The 15,369-nt window shown below is 45.6% G+C and overlaps 3 protein-coding genes across 3 annotated transcripts; all 3 read left to right on the top strand.

Annotated features, from left to right (window-relative positions):
• Positions 1 to 425: 425 nt before the first annotated feature.
• On the top strand, positions 426 to 1,191 carry LOC118911148 (keratin-associated protein 17-1). The gene has a single exon (XM_036882849.2). It carries the CDS (start codon positions 487 to 489, stop codon positions 778 to 780), a length of 294 nt encoding a protein of 97 aa, XP_036738744.2. The 5' UTR covers positions 426 to 486; the 3' UTR covers positions 781 to 1,191.
• A 5,780-nt stretch (positions 1,192 to 6,971) lies between these two features.
• LOC118911178 (keratin-associated protein 16-1) lies at positions 6,972 to 8,932 on the top strand. Its single transcript, XM_036882901.2, has one exon. It carries the CDS (start codon positions 7,010 to 7,012, stop codon positions 8,549 to 8,551), a length of 1,542 nt encoding a protein of 513 aa, XP_036738796.2. The 5' UTR covers positions 6,972 to 7,009; the 3' UTR covers positions 8,552 to 8,932.
• A 4,191-nt stretch (positions 8,933 to 13,123) lies between these two features.
• Positions 13,124 to 14,543, top strand: KRTAP29-1 (keratin associated like protein 29-1). The gene is made up of 2 exons (XM_057501967.1): positions 13,124 to 13,610; positions 13,656 to 14,543. Exons 1-2 carry the CDS (start codon positions 13,137 to 13,139, stop codon positions 14,070 to 14,072), a joined length of 891 nt encoding a protein of 296 aa, XP_057357950.1. The 5' UTR covers positions 13,124 to 13,136; the 3' UTR covers positions 14,073 to 14,543.
• The last annotated feature ends 826 nt before the right edge of the window (positions 14,544 to 15,369 follow it).

Raw genomic sequence — 15,369 nt, 5'->3', positions numbered from 1 at the left:
GAGCCGATGTGCCTGAGGGAGAAGGCACAGGGCCTCCGGTTTCTACCATTCTGGTTTTTCCTGACTGGCCTCTGTGACCAAGGGGTCTGCTGCCAACCTGCCACTGGAGATGGGGAAGAGCCGCGTGCCTTCCGGAGCCGGAGTCCGTGGCAGGCTTCCCTTCCTCTCTCCAGCCTGGGCTCTGACGGCTGGCCCCTGATTGGCCATGATGACAGGGCTTTTCAAAGATATATTTTTACCCTCTAGACAAACAGCTTTTGGGAGGAGTGGGGCTTTTTTATGAGTTGAAGTACTCGGGCTGGAAAATAAATAGGCAGCTAATGAGATGTTCTTATGGAAACTGGCATAAATCATAACAAAGAAAACATCCTGTGCCTTGTGCCAACACCCTCCAGTGGGGGAATATAAAAGCTGCCACCTGGCTGGCCACTGTCAGATGTGGGGAACTCGGCGGCGTTCCTGACCTGCGCCTGTCCAGCCGGGACCATGGGGTGCTGCTCAGGGGACTGTTTCGCCTGCTGCCCGCAGGAGCAGGACTGCTGTGAAGTGTGCTGCTGTCAGCCCGCCTGCTGCGGCTGCTGTGGACCCTGCTGCGCGTCCTGCTGCGGCTGCGGGGGCTCGGGCTGCGGGGGCTGTGGGGGCGACTGCTGCGGGTCTTCCTGCTGCGGATCCGGCTGCGGAGGCTGCGGCGGCGGCTGCTGCGGATCCAGTTGCTGCGGCCCCTCGGGGTGCTGCGGCCCTGTGTGCTGCCAGCCCGCGCCTGCGTGCGACACCAAATGAGCCCCTGTCTCCCTCCACCCAGACAGCCCAGTGAACGCCTCTTTCTGCTCCAGGTGGAGACCCCTTGTCTCCAGGACCTTACCCGCCCGGGGACTGCGGCCTGCCCCCCGTGCTATTTATGGAGGAGGGCTTGTTCTCCACGCCTGTCCTGGTGGCTGGAGGCCTGAAGGAGAGCTGGGCCCTGGTGAGGCCCACAAACCCGGTCCCACCCAAAGTGGTGCCGGAAACTCAAAGGGCGAATCCCCATGGCTTTCCTTTCAAGAAGTTGAATGTCTGGTCATGATAAGGCGTTCTCTTATTCAAGGTGACTTTGGGAATGACCCCTCCTCCCCGGCTTTCTGACACTTTTCAGATACAAAAATTCCTCTTTGTTAGCTTCTTAATAAATCCAAGCACGCTGGCATAACCAAATTAGTTCTCCTGCCTCTTCCTTGGCTCCCTCTTGGGCAGTGGGCCAGGAACATTTACTCTGCATCCACGATATGACTTTTGAACTGTGGTTTGTGGAACACCTCCACAAACAATAGAATCACCTGGGCTAGATTAAATGGAGATTGTGGAGGCCTCCCGGAGAGACACAGATGCAGAATCTACAAGGGTGTTTTAACAAGAACTCCACTGGTAGACTAAAGATTATGGGTGCTCTGTGAGATCCACTTGGGATGGCTTTTAAGTTTGTTTGTTTGTTTGTTTATTTATAATACAGATCCTTGGGCCTCACCACTTTTGTCCATTAGCTCTATGGTGAGAAGCCCTGGAACCTGCATTTTTAAAAGCTCCAGGATGAATGTTGATGTTGGTCAAGGTTAGTTTTGAAGGAGGGGCACGGCTTCCTTCTGCATTACAGTTCTAGAAGCGTTCTGCAGGAGGGCTTCAGCTTCACTCAGAACTTTCTGGCAAAGCCAGGGGAGGATGCTTTCATAAAACAAGCTTAGTTCTGAATGGAAGGGATTTTTGTGGCAGAACTCTGAGCACACAGGTTCTAAGGATGTTCTGGGCAGTCCAGTTCCTTTCTCCCGCTGCATGCATTGGTGAAGTTGCCAATTTCTGGATTAGATTTTCTTGTTCTGGAACCAGGTGTATTTCTTTCTCCTGAGTCCCAGGGATGAGAAGGGTAAGTGTCCATCTGCTAGGTGGGGCCTGACCCAGGCATATGTGAGTCCAGCTGGAGAGTTAAAATTCCAAAGATAGTTGATTCACCTTCTTGCTGAATGTGATCTTAAGATAAATTCAATTTTTGCTCTATAAAACAAATTCTGCTCTATGCCCTGGGAGAACAATATTTATTTTTATTCCTGCAAAGAAATGTTTCATTCAACAAATAAAACAAAAACATTTTTTTCTAATTATAAGCATAACAATGATCCCTAAAAATTTGAAAATATACAGAAGAATATAAAGAAGAAACAATAGCCACCTGAATTCTCACCACTCAGATTTTATTATTTTATTATTACCTTGGAAGATTTTATGTATCTTCCAAGACTCCTTTCTAACCATATTTACAAGTAAAACTGGGATTATGCTGTTTTTTTCTTTGCCTTCTTAAAACCTTGTTTTAATTTTTATAAGACTTTATTGAGATATAATTAACATATTATGAAGTACTCCTATTTTTAGTGTACAGTTTGATGAGACATGACAACTGTGTATATTTAAGTAACCACAACTGCACTCAAGGTATAGAACTTTCTGTCATCCCTCAAATTCCTCAGTGTCCCTGTGCAGGCAATCCTCCCCACTTCCAACCCCAGCCTCATTCCAACCCCTTTTTGCCATTTCTAGAATTTCATATAAATGAAATAATACTTTTTCACATAAACTAATATTTTTTATATTCATGCATGTTGCAGATATCAATAGTTCACTCCTTTACTATTTTTTTTGCTATTTTTTAAAATTTTGGAATCATTAATATACAATTACATGAGCAACACTGTGGTTATTAGATTCCCCCCATTATCAAGTCCCATCACATATGCCATTACAGTCATTGTCCATCAGTGTAGTAAGATGCTGTAGAGTCACTACTTGTTTCTCTGTGCTGTACTTCCTTCCCCATGCCCTGCCTCCTACATTATGTGTGCTAATCCTAATACTCCTTATTCTCCTTATCCCTCCCTTCCCACCCATCCTCTGCAGTCCCTTTCCCTTTGGTAACTATTAGTCCATTCTTGGGTTCTGTGAGTTTGCTGCTGTTTTGTTCCTTCAGTTTTTTCTTTGTTCTTATACTCCACAGGTGAATGAAATCATTTGGTTCTTGTCTTTCTCTGCCTGGCTTATTTCACTGAGCATAATACCCTCTAGCTGCATCCATGTTGTTGCAAATGGTAGAATTTGTTTTCTTCTTATGGCTGAATAATATTCCAGTGTGTATATGTACCACATCTTCTTTATCCATTCATCTACTGATGGATGCTTAGGTTGCTTCCATTTCTTGGCTATTATAAATAGTGCTGCAATAAACACAGGGGTGCATATGTCTTTTTCAAACTGGGCTGCTGCATTCTTAGGGTAAATTCCTAGGAGTGGAATTCCTGGGTCAAAAGGTATTTCTATTTTGATCTTTTTGAGGAACCTCCATACTGCTTTCCACAATGGTTGAACTAATTTACATTCCCACCAGCAGTGTAGAAGGGTTCCCCTTTGCCCTCATTCTTGGCTATATTTGTTGTCGTTTGTCTTTTGGATGGCAGCCATCCTTACTGGTGTGAGGTGATATCTCATTGTGGTTTTAATTTGCATTTCTCTGATGATTAGCGATGTGGCGCATCTTATCACATGCCTGTTGGCCATCTGAATTTCTTCTTTGGAGAAGTATTTGCTCAGATCCTCTGCCCATTTTTTAATTGGATTATTTGCTTTTTGTTTGTTGAGGTGCATGAGCTCTTTACATATTTTGGATATCAACCCCTTATCGGATATGTCATTTATGAATATATTCTCCCTCATTCCTTTTCAATAGTATTACATTGTATGAATAAACTGCATTAAATAAATATTCATCCACTGATGGGCATTTGGGTTGTTTCCAGTTTTGGGCTATTATGAATAAAACTGATATGAGCCTTTATGTACAAGTTTTTTTTTGGACATATGTTTTCATTTATTTTGGAGAAATGCCTAGGTGATGGATTGCTGGGGACATAGTAAGTGAATGTTTAACTTTATAAGAAACTACCCAAATGGTGAGTGTTGAAACTACAGTGTTGTTTATATGAAACCATCATAAGATTGTATACCAATGATACTTTAATAAAAAAATAAATAAAATAAATATACAGCAGCAAAAAGAAACTACCCAACTGTTTTTCAAAGTGGTTACCATTTTGCATTCCCACCAGCAATGTCTGAGAGTTCTAGTTACTCTCTGTCCTTGCTAATAGTTGATATTGTCAGTTTTTATTTTTAGCTGTTCTAGTAGGTATATAGTGGTAGCTCATTGTGTTTTCATTTCTTTGTTTCATTTAAAACCCAGCAGTATTAGTAGTGTCTTGCTTAGGAGAGAATTCAAGTTTTGACTGCCCTAAATCAGTTTCAGATTCTACTATTTAGATAATTTTTTTCCCTCGTTGGAATTAGCCTCCTAAGAACTGCTCTTTAACCCCCAGGAAAAAGGCATAGCCAGAGCAGAAGCATATGCCAACAGGACAAAGTTGCCAAGAGGTCAGTGGGTCTGCACTGAGTAGTTGTGATTCAGAACAGCTGATTCTTCCACTGCTCAAGGCCATGGTCTCCCAGATGGGTGAGTGGAGGGTAGTGATGTCTTTGAATTACTGACAAAGAGTTGTCCTTTCCAGCTGTCCACAATGGTCCTCATTCATTCATGCAGTAAATATTAATTATGATCCACCTATGTATCAAACACTGCTCTAGTGCTGGGTATACATCAGTGAGTAAACAAAATCCTTGCCCTCATGGTGCTTATATAATGTCAAGGGAGACAAGAGCTATAAAAAGAATAAAGTAGGAATGGGCTAGATAGTTAAAAAGAGCTGCTTATTCCACTTAGCAGAAAAGGATTCTTTGAGGAGATGACATTCCAGTATGACAGATGATGCTACATGAGTTTCTTAATTGAGAGAGTTTATGAGGGACTTGTTGGAAGGAGGGCCGTCTCCATCTGGAATTTCATTGCTGGCTTAGCTGAAGAAGAGAAGGTGGGTGGAGGGAAGCCAGAAAGGTGGGGATCAGGGTCTTGGGAGTTGCTTGGAGTTGCTTTACCTTCTATAAAGCTGTCCCCAAATCCTCTTTTCCCATTGCCTGAGAGCTACATCTGAAGGATACCACTTCCTGTTCCTAAATTTCCACTTTCAGCCACTAAGCCCTATGGATTTTGCCTCTTTAGCACCTCTTATATTTCTCCAGTCCCAAGGCACTTCTAAGTTTGGGTTGTCAGCACAAAGCTTTTGGGTAATAGCCCCAGACCCATAATGATCTCCCTGGCTCCAGACTTGCCCTCTTTCTCCAATCCCTTCTCCACAGCCAGAGAGAATTTTCCAAAGGGCAAACTGGTTAACTTACTCCCTTCTTAAAATTCCTGGGTGTCAATATAAAATCCAACTTCTTATCATGGTCCACAGGCTTTTCATGACTGAGTGCCTTGTTACCCCTCTAAACCTATCATTGTCCTTGTCTGTCCCCTTACACTTTTCATCCTGGCTGTGGAACTATTTGCTGCCCCTGAATGTATCATGCTCTTGAGAAGCCTTCCCTAATTTCCCCAAAACCATGGTGTTTCTCCTGGGTGCCCCTATAAGACCTCATGCATCCATCTGTCATAGCACTTATACATATACTGTACCATAATTGCTTATGGATGTATCTGTCTCTCTTCTAAACTTGGACTCTTCATGGCAAGAGTTACAACTCATTCATTTTGTATTCCTCACACAGAACCCAATGATGGCTGAGTTGAGTGGATGAATAAAAGGGCTATTGAGTGAATGAATGCATAAATTAATAAATGAAGGGAGAAAGATGATGAATGAATGGCACAATGGTCTAGCTTTCCCAAAGGAGAGCCTGCCTTTTGCACTGATGCTGAAAGCACATGGTGGAAGCAAGGCAGGGTCTTCACTGAGCAAGACTATCAGGCCTTGGTGTTTGAAAACCTGGGGTTCACTTGTCATCTCATGTCTGTCTCAAGCAGTAGCAATGACATAGCACCAAGGAAGCATTTGAGTTCTTTAATTTTGTTCACAATATCTTTGTAAAAGACCCCTTGTCTTTCATCTTTATTCTTTGGGTCTTAGAGGTATCTTTCCTTTAGGAACTGTTAAAATCACCAAAGGCAAGGACTCTGGAGAACTACTGAATGTTTGTAGTATGGGTGGGTGGAGGAAAAGAGGGAGGAAAAGCAGAGAAGCTAGGTCAAGTGCTTTCTAGGAACAGGTAAAGCCATTGGTTTGGGGCACAGCTGTTCACAGACAGGATGGAGGACAGCACTGTGGGATGAGCCAGTGACATGTGGCTTTGACAAAGGCTTCTGAGAAAGGTCTGTGCAGATAGGATGGTGAGGAGGAAGGAGGGCAGCCCTGGATTAGGGAGCAAGCTGTGCAGGATCTTCAGCAAGTAACTCAAACTGTCTGCCAGTCACCCTTCCTTTGTTCACCTATAATGGGGAGAGATGAATCCCTGTCTCATGGGATTGCTGATGGTTTTGAATAAGACCATTGTTATAAAGCACAGTCATTTAAAATCCAGCCAAATAGCCGCTCTCCCACAGAGTTTACCACTGCTCCTCTCTACTAATCCCTGTATGTCTGTTGTTGAGTTTATATTATTGCATTGCAATGAGTTTGCCTGCATGCCTATCTGCCTATCAGAGAGAGATCTGTGAAAATGGATCTGGTACAGAGGACTAGAAGGTGGATAAATTCTAAGTTCCTTTCTTCTTCCACTGTTCGTGATGTTCAGAAACACAGATCATTCAGCTTGGAGGCAATGATGCTTATTCCAAGATGACCTGCAGCTCTGAGGATTCCAAATTTAGCAAGTCAATAAACATAACAGCTTTTTTTAAAGGTAGATAAACAACTTCCAGATCAACAAACCTTGGCATAATAAGATGTTTCTCTGAAAACAGGCCCAAACATCAATGAGGAAAAGATGCAGGGGCTCCAAACAGCCTGTGCCAGTGAGGGGATATAAAAGTGAGGGCCTCGGAGAGCTGTCGCAGTCAGCAGCAACCTCTCAGCACTCACAAGGGAGCAGAGGCACCTCCACCATGTCTGGAAACTGCTATTCTAGGAAATGCCACTCTGTGCCAGCCATCTCACTCTGCTCCACTGAGGTGAGCTGCAGAGGGCCTGTCTGCCTGCCTAGTTCCTGTCGGAGCCAGACGTGGCAACTGGTGACTTGTCAAGATAGCTGTGGATCATCTAGCTGTGGCTCACAATGCTGCCAGCCTTCCTGTCCTGTGAGCAGCTGCGCCCAACCTGTGTGCTGCGAGGCCACCATATGTGAGCCTTCCTGTTCTGTCAGCAGCTGTGCCCAACCTGTATTTTACAAGGCGACCATTTGTGAGCCTTCCTGTTCTGTGAGCAGCTGTGCCCAACCTGTGTGCTGCGAGGCCACCATTTGTGAGCCCTCCTGTTCTGTGAGCAGCTGTGCCCAACCTGTGTGCTACGAGGCCACTGTTTGTGAACCTTCCTGTTCTGTGAACAGCTGTGCCCAACCTGTGTGCTGCGAGGTGACCATTTGTCAGCCCTCCTGTCCTGTGAACAACTGTGCCCAACCTGTGTGCTGTGAGATCCCTTCCTGTCAACCGGTCCTCTGTGTGCCCACTCCCTGCCAGCCCACTGTGTGCAAACCCAGCTGCTGCCAGCCAGTTGTCTGTGAGCCCAGCTGCTGCTCAACTGTCTGCACCGTGCCGAGTTCCTGCCAACCAGTGGTTTGTGAGCCACAAACCACTTGCTGTCAGCCGGTGTGCCCCACACCTAGCTGCTGTCCATCTGTCTGCTCTGTGGCCAATAGCTGCCAGGCTGTCTGCTGTGACCCCAGTCCTTGTGAGCCATCTTGCTCGGAGACCAGCACTTGCCAGCCCACCACCTGTGCGGCTCTGGTCTGTGAGCCTGTCTGCTTCCGCCCTGTCTGCCGTGTTCCCAGCTCTTGCGAGCCACCTTGTGGCCCCAGCACTTGCCAAGAGCCACCTTGTTGTGTCTCCAGCATCTGCCAACCCATCTGCTCTGAGCCCAGCTCTTGCCCACCGAACGCCTGTGTACCCAGGCCACGTCAGCCTGCCTGCTACATAGTCAAGCGCTCTCAGTCTGTCTGCTGTGAGCCTGTTTCCTGTCCATCTACTTCCTGCCAACCTCTTTGCTGCCGCCCAGGGTCTTCTGCATCTGCCATCTGCCAACCAGTTTGCTCTCGCACTTTCTATGTGCCCGGCTCCTGCAAACAGTCTTGCACGACTTCAGTTCCCTACCACCCAGTTTGCCGCCTAAGCTGCCCCAGATCCATCACCTACAGGCAGCCGTATGTGACATCCTTCTCCTACCGCCCTGCTTGCTACCGCCCATGTTACTCCATCCTGCGCCGCCCGGCCTGTGTCACTTCTATCTCTTACCACCCCGTCTGCTCCCACCTGCCTTGTGCTGACTCCTGCAAACGGGATTGCAAAAAGTCCACTTCCAGCCATCCTGATTGTGCTGACTCAATGCCCTGCGCAGCAGAGGTCTCACGTGCCGATCCCTGTCAGCCCGCCGAGGCCAAGCCCACCAGCCCAATCACCCATGCAGCTGCAGCCAGTCAGCCTGCTGCCTCTTGAACTGGCCTTGACCCACCAATTCCTGTAAGCAAACCTCCAAATAGAGAGAAGACTTGACTGCCCTCCCCAAAGCTCATTCTAACTTAGAATCTTTTTCTTTCTGCTTTATCACTTGCCATCTACTTATGCTTCAAACAACTCATCAGCAATGTCAGTAACTTGTGGTCCAAATGAAGGCCTCCAGGCACCAAGAACATTCTAGGTTCCTGTCTGCTGCCACAATCAAGCTGAGAAGAGCTCCTTTGCCACGTTATCTTAAATCTCTTTCCTGACATAAGATTTTTTCTGTCTAATGTGTGTGCTCCCTTGCAGTGTGTGCTCATATTCCTTGGGTACTTCTTCCATTAGATATTTAACAGTCCAATAAACATTGTTAAGTTGAAGGGACATACTGTTCTCATTGCTTTCTTGTTAATGCCATAGTCTCATCAGTTGACTCGTTTGGTCTTTGAGAGTAGCTCGCTTCATCCCTCCCTCCCTCCCTCCCTCCATCCATCCACCCATCCATCCAACAAGCTTCATTAGATGGCTGCTGGTACCAGGGACTGTGCTCAGCTCTAGGAAGGAGAAGACAAAAGTCTCAGGCTTCTCCTCAAGGAGCTAGTTTCCAGTGGGAGACAGACAGGCAGAGAGACCATCACTACGTTCCACTGTGCCAAGTACCAGGCTAAATGTAAGCACAGCACACTTTGAACTCAGCAGAGCATGGAGAGAAAGAGGGAAGAATTCTTGGGAATTGTGATACTGCAGCTAAGTCTTTCAGTACAAATAGGGATTAACCAGTTAGAAACTAGGAAGGAAGAACTTTCCAGGCAGAGAAAACATATACAAATGAGTGGGACTTGTGAGCACACTGTTTATTAATCAAGGTTTGGGCAGAGGTGTGCTTGGAGGAGTGTTGAGCTCTAAGGTTAGATATGTAGATAGTGACCTGCTCTTACTGGGTCTTGTATGCTAGACAGAGGCATCTGGGTTTGGTGCAGGGCTGACATGAAGGCATGGAAGTGTCACATGCAGGGCAATGACATGAATAACACCGGGTTTTGGAATGTACCTCTGGCTTTGATGTGTAGAACCTAATGGAGTAGCACGGACTTGGATACAGGGAGACTGGGGAGGAAGCCAATGGCTTTGGGTCCACAGTGGGATGAAAACAAGTGTGTGTGTGTGAGTCATATTTATAATAAGGAAGGGAACCTGGATTTCTTGTGCAAAGTCTTTGCTTATGTTCTCCTAGTCCCTATAAGACACACTGTAAACTCTATACATATCCTCTTAGACTCTCTATGGACAGAGTCTTTTCAAAGAAGTCATCCCTTACACTTAATGCACAGAATGAAGGGTTGTCCCTTGTCCTCAAGGTTCATCTTGGGCTATTCTAAGCACAAGAGAGGATAGACCAGGGTTTCTCAACTTCAGTACTATTGACATTTTGGGCTGGATATTTCTTTGTCATGGGTACTGTCCTTCACATTATATTAAGCAGCAACTATGGCCTCTACCAACTAGATGCTAGTAGCATCCCTTAAATGTGATGATGACCAAAAACGTCTCCAGACTATGGAAAACATCCCAGGGGGTGGACAAAAATCACCCCTGTTTGAGAAGCACTGTGTTAGACAAAGTGGAAAGTGGAACTTCTCCTACAGGTTGGTGTTGGAGTTAACTGTACCATCATCAGTCCGTTGGGATTCATCTCCATTTCATTTCAGAATCAAGAGAGGAGTTGGCCAGGGTTTTAATTCTCTGTGCCAAGCACAGACTCATCATTCCATGTACATCACTCACCATTTTGTGAGGTAAGATTTCTTTTCCCCTATTTTATAGATGAAGAATATAAAGGACAAACAATCCCAGCACCCATCAACAGAGGCAAGAAAACTGTGGTATATTCACACAATGGAATATTATGCTGCAGGGAAAACAACTGGACAATGGCCACATGTAACATGGTGAGCCTTACCAATGTAATGTTGGTGGATATAAACATGCCTCAGAGACTACATATATATTTAAAGTTCAAAAACAACACACACACACATATATACATATGTATGAGCATACACACATATATACAAATATATATCTATATTTACAAGAGAATGATAAACTTACAATTCAGGATAGTCACAGGTAGTAATAACACACAAATAACCAAAAGCCAGTTCTGTCCACAGCTTGTGTTTTTCATGTGTTGTCACATTTCTTGATGCAATCACAACAAGCCTTGGTGATACACTAGATGTGCCTTTAGGCATTGAACAACAGCAGAACGAAAGTTCTCTCCATTGGAAATTTCTCTTTTTCAGCTTTAGTATAACTGACAAATAAAATTGTAAGATATTTAAAATGTGCATTGTGATGATTTGATATATGCACATATTAGGGAGGGATTCCTCCCACCTAGTTAATTAACACATCCATCACCTCACATATATATGTATATTTTTGATGAGAACAGTTAAATTCTCTTAGCGAGTTTCATTTATACAATATAGTGTTGACAACTATAGTCACCACATTACACATTAGAGTCTCAGACCTTATTCATCTTATAACTGAAAGTTTGTATCCTTTTTCCAACCTATTGAGAGGTTTCTTTAAGAAGAAGGGAGGCAGGAATAGAATCAGAGAAAAATGGATGTAGAATAATTGCTTTAAAATAGTACAAGTGCTATGCATGGGATATTGGCACCTTTATTCAGATTGATGTGGACATGGTTTCTCAAATATATTCATGTTCCTTTTTGATTGATGTATTTGGTAACTTCAAGACTATTTCCTCTTGGGAGAGGAGAGCTCTGGGAGGTAGATGTTCAGAATAAAACATGGTGCGCAGGTACTTGTAGACTGCAAGATGCTGAAATGAACAGCGATAAGACGGAGAGCATGGAGGGGACCAAGGCCGTGACATAGAAAGCAGTGGTAGAGGAATGATAAGCGTGGAGGTTTTCCAGGAATTGTTCTGGTCAGAAAAGTTTCTCTTCCTTTTAAAATGAGGGAGAGAAGAGGGCCAAGCAGAGAGCATTTTGTAGCTGGTACTTTGAAAAGTACCTTTCAGAATTCCCAGTGCTTTCAATACTGTGCGGCAGCCAGTAAGAACAAAACTAATTTGAGCAACAGCCACGCAAGTGATGAACACTTGGCACTTTGAGCACTTGGGTGATGATCTAACTCACGGAACAGAACGAGTTAGCAGCAGAGCAGGAGTGGAGATCGGCCCTGTCTGGTTCTCAGAGACATGATCTTTCCATTCCATCTTGCATCCCCAGCGAGAACCAGGTCGGGGTGCGGACTGGTGTGGGATGCTGCAGCTGGTTGCTGACACACAGCCAGGATGAGCCCCGAGGAAGAAGGGAAGGAGCAAGACAGCCTCTCACAAATCCCTCTTCAAAGAGGTTGATTTAATACTGAAACCACTTCACAGTGATGTCCTTATATCACTTCTGGCCATTGTGTTTTCATATTTATAGAATTCATATGCTGTCGACCCCATAGTATGAGTTTATTCCTTTTTTGGTGAAATATTTTGCAGTTACTAAATTTCCAAATTAAAAGATTGTTAATATTGGTAAGTAAAGGTAAGCAGTCATACCATTTTAATCTGGCTGATGATTATAGTTACTGGAGTGGGCATGCCAGAGTGCCCCCCAGAGCCCCCCAGTGCCCCCCAGCATGGGGTCTGGGCCATCTGCCCATAAGCCAGTGCACTGCTGTGCAGATGCCAGCCTTCAGTCACCATATTAGAGTCTCCCTCTTCTACTCCAAAGTCAGGAGGGCTAATAGGTGGTTGAGATTAGAGGTTCTGAGGTCAGCCCCTCCTAGCTTTGGATCTGGTTTCTACCCTTTGTTACTTGCCTAATTTTGAGAAAGTAATTTAAACTCTGAGTTGATTTTGCTACCTCTAACACAGTGGTGACAATTACACCTACTAACTAAGGTCACTGCAAAGATTTGATGAAAAATGAAGTCAAGACTTGACATATAGTTAACATGCTATAAGTGGAAGCGAAGCCATTACTATTATTATTAGTGGTACGGGTAAAGTTGAGTTTCAGGAAAGCAAAGTGGGAAGGTTCTAGAAAGTGGCAGAGACAACAAAATGTCGTGGAGACGCACTGCCTGATTTTTTGTTTGCCGTCTCTGACGTCGCCCTCCCTCGGCTGGGTCAAGGCTTCATTTCCTGATTGTCTGAAAGGTGCCAAACTGCATTCCTGGTGGAAGAGCAGGCTGGTCTTTCTGAGCTCGGGCCTCCTGATGAGAGGTTAGGGCAGGGGAAGGCCAGCTTCAGGGAGGCTGGAGAACAACCTGTAAAAGAGGCAGCTCATCCCAGAGCAGGAGCAGCATCAGGGAATCCAAACTCAGCAAAGAAAACTCTCAACCTGACAGACAAGTTTTTAAAGTGGGGACAAGATCTCCTAGGCTCCTGAAGCCTGCTAATCAGATGTTTGCATCCAAACGAGTAGAAACAATAACAAGGAAAGATGCTCTATGTCGTGCCAACACCTTAGTGAAGGGCTATAAAAGCCCCTGGGTACCAGATGGCTTTCAGACTCCAGTATCCATAGTGAGATCAGAACGCATCATGGCGGACAGCTGTTGTCCTGGAAAGGCCACGGCCGTTCCAGCTGTGCCCACCACCTCCATATGCTCAAATGGTGGCAGCTTCCAAAATGGCATCTGTTTGCCTAGTTCCTCCCAGAGGAGAACATGGCAACTGGCCACATACCAAGAAACCTGTCAGCCATCCTGCAGTACCCCAAGTAGCTGTGAACCTGCTTCTTGCCAACCTACCTGCCTTCCAGCAGCTTATTGTGTGGGTTTTGTTTGCCAACCCATTTGCTGCTGTAAATCTGACACTGGTCAGTCTCCTTGTCTGGTTAGTTCATGCCAGCCCTCCTGCTCGGAATCTACCGGTTATCAGGCAAATTGCTGTGAAGCCAGACTCAGCCAACAAAGCTCCTGCCAGGAACCTGTCTTCATGTCTGGATCATACCAGGCAGCTCGTCACCAGTCAGTCTGCTGTGACACTACCTCCTGCCAGCCATCCTGCTCTGAGGTGACTTCCTGCCCTGAAACAACTTGCCCACCAACTGTCTGTAAGGCCAGTCCGTGCCAGCCAACTTGCTGCCGACCAGGCACATGTCAGCCCCCCAGTGGTGAAGATCAGGCCTGCAAATTGACTTATTACCACCCCATCTGCTACATTTTCAAGACTCACCAGTCACGCCCCTGCATGCCTGTTTCCTGCCAACCACCGACACGTGCATTCAGTTCTTGTGATGCTATGTGCTGGGGGTCCCCTTGCCCGCCACTTCATTGCCAACTGGCTTCTTCCAAATTCTTCATCTGCCACCCAGTGGCTACCTGCCAGCCCCCTTGTTCTGTAAAGAACCCTTGCAAACTAACTTCCTGTGGCCCCATGTTTTCTGGTCAGCCAGCCTGTAGTGGAACCTCTTCCTGCAACCAAAGTGACTGCAAATCCCCTTCCTGCCAACCAGCTTGCTATGTGACAGGTTAAGGCAGACTGTCTGGTAGTGGCTCCAACTGCTTGCACCCAAGTCTCTGCAAAGCCAGCACCTGCTTGCCAACTTCCTGCCAACCCGGCCCCGAGTCCAACTTCTGCAAAGCTGTGCTTCATTGATGGAGCACTCTTCAGGTCTCCTCTGAGGTCTGCCACTGTCTACAGGTGCATGGCCACCGAGGGTGCCCGACTCTGGCCCACATAGATGCTGCCTGATCACCACCTTTACTCTGAGGCCAGACCCACATTCTCTCCAGGTCCTGATGAGGGACTACGAGATCCTGCCGAACTGTGGAGAGTCATTCAGCAAACGTGGTCCACACCCTCTCCTGCCTTTTCTTGTGTCATCAATTCATTTCATTTCAACAAAGCCTTCTTTCCATCTTCTGATGCTGCCCTGTCTGTAAAAAGACTCCTTTGCTGCTAACTGCTAATAAAAACGTGATTCATTAAACATAATGAATTAGATTTTTGGCGTGCTTTCATTCTTCTCTATACACCTCCGTGGAGATTGCCTTCAGGCCACACTGAACGTGATGACCTTGGGAGCGCTAAGTCGGTGGGTGTGTGTTGGTCTGCGCAGCTGGAGTCCAGGATTACAGATGCTCAAGCAGGAAGGAAGGAAAGACAAACAATTCCTTGGCTTCCAACCTGTCCACCCAAATTTCTTTTGAGTTGAGTGGCCTCAGTTTCCCCCACAGGGAACCGACTTGGGAAGCCAAAGACAGAAATGGTCCAGGAAAGCCACAGATAAAAATATACACGAGGTGTCAGCAATGGAGAATAACTAAGGGCTGATTAATTTAAAACTGCTTTTAAAGATCAATTCACCTAATGGTCAATTTAATTAAATTAAAAACTCTTTAGAGATCTTTGGCAGTTGTTTGTTTGTTATGTTTTTGACATTTTAAGAGACAGTTTTAAAACAGTTAGTCTAAGGGAACTTCTGACCGAATTTCATATTTCCAGTGTGTAATTATTGAACCAAAACATATTATTAATGGTTGGACTGGTTTTCTTCTGCGGAATGATTAGAGGAAGATTTGCAGTGTGTCTTGTAGCAATGGTGCAGGGTCCTTCCTCAAAGGGATCTGGCTTCCCCTTTAATCAAGGAACTCTGGACCTGAGAAATGATTTAGGTCCGAACCCCCCAAAATTCTCACACAGGTCCATAAGGGGACACATATGGGGATGATCACTGTGACATTTCTGAGATGACATAGATTCTAAAGGCAATCTGTTGTCCACCACTAGGATAGTGGGTAGGCAACAAATGGTGATTCCTCCCATGGAG

This window comes from Manis pentadactyla, chromosome 4 (genome assembly GCF_030020395.1).
Source record: "Manis pentadactyla isolate mManPen7 chromosome 4, mManPen7.hap1, whole genome shotgun sequence".
Lineage (NCBI taxonomy): Eukaryota > Metazoa > Chordata > Mammalia > Pholidota > Manidae > Manis > Manis pentadactyla.
Note: the sequence above shows the minus strand (reverse complement) of the source record. Positions and strands in the feature narration are given on the sequence as shown.

Excerpts from the sequence above, each read along its gene's own strand:
- LOC118911148 (XM_036882849.2), top strand. The coding sequence starts at position 487 with ATGGGGTGCTGCTCAGGGGACTGTTTCGCCTGCTGCCCGCAGGAGCAG.
- LOC118911178 (XM_036882901.2), top strand. The coding sequence starts at position 7,010 with ATGTCTGGAAACTGCTATTCTAGGAAATGCCACTCTGTGCCAGCCATC.
- KRTAP29-1 (XM_057501967.1), top strand. The coding sequence starts at position 13,137 with ATGGCGGACAGCTGTTGTCCTGGAAAGGCCACGGCCGTTCCAGCTGTG. Across the intron at positions 13,611-13,655 it reads GCCAGCCATCCTGCTCTGAG|GCCAGTCCGTGCCAGCCAAC; the intron begins GTGACTTCCTGC and ends ACTGTCTGTAAG.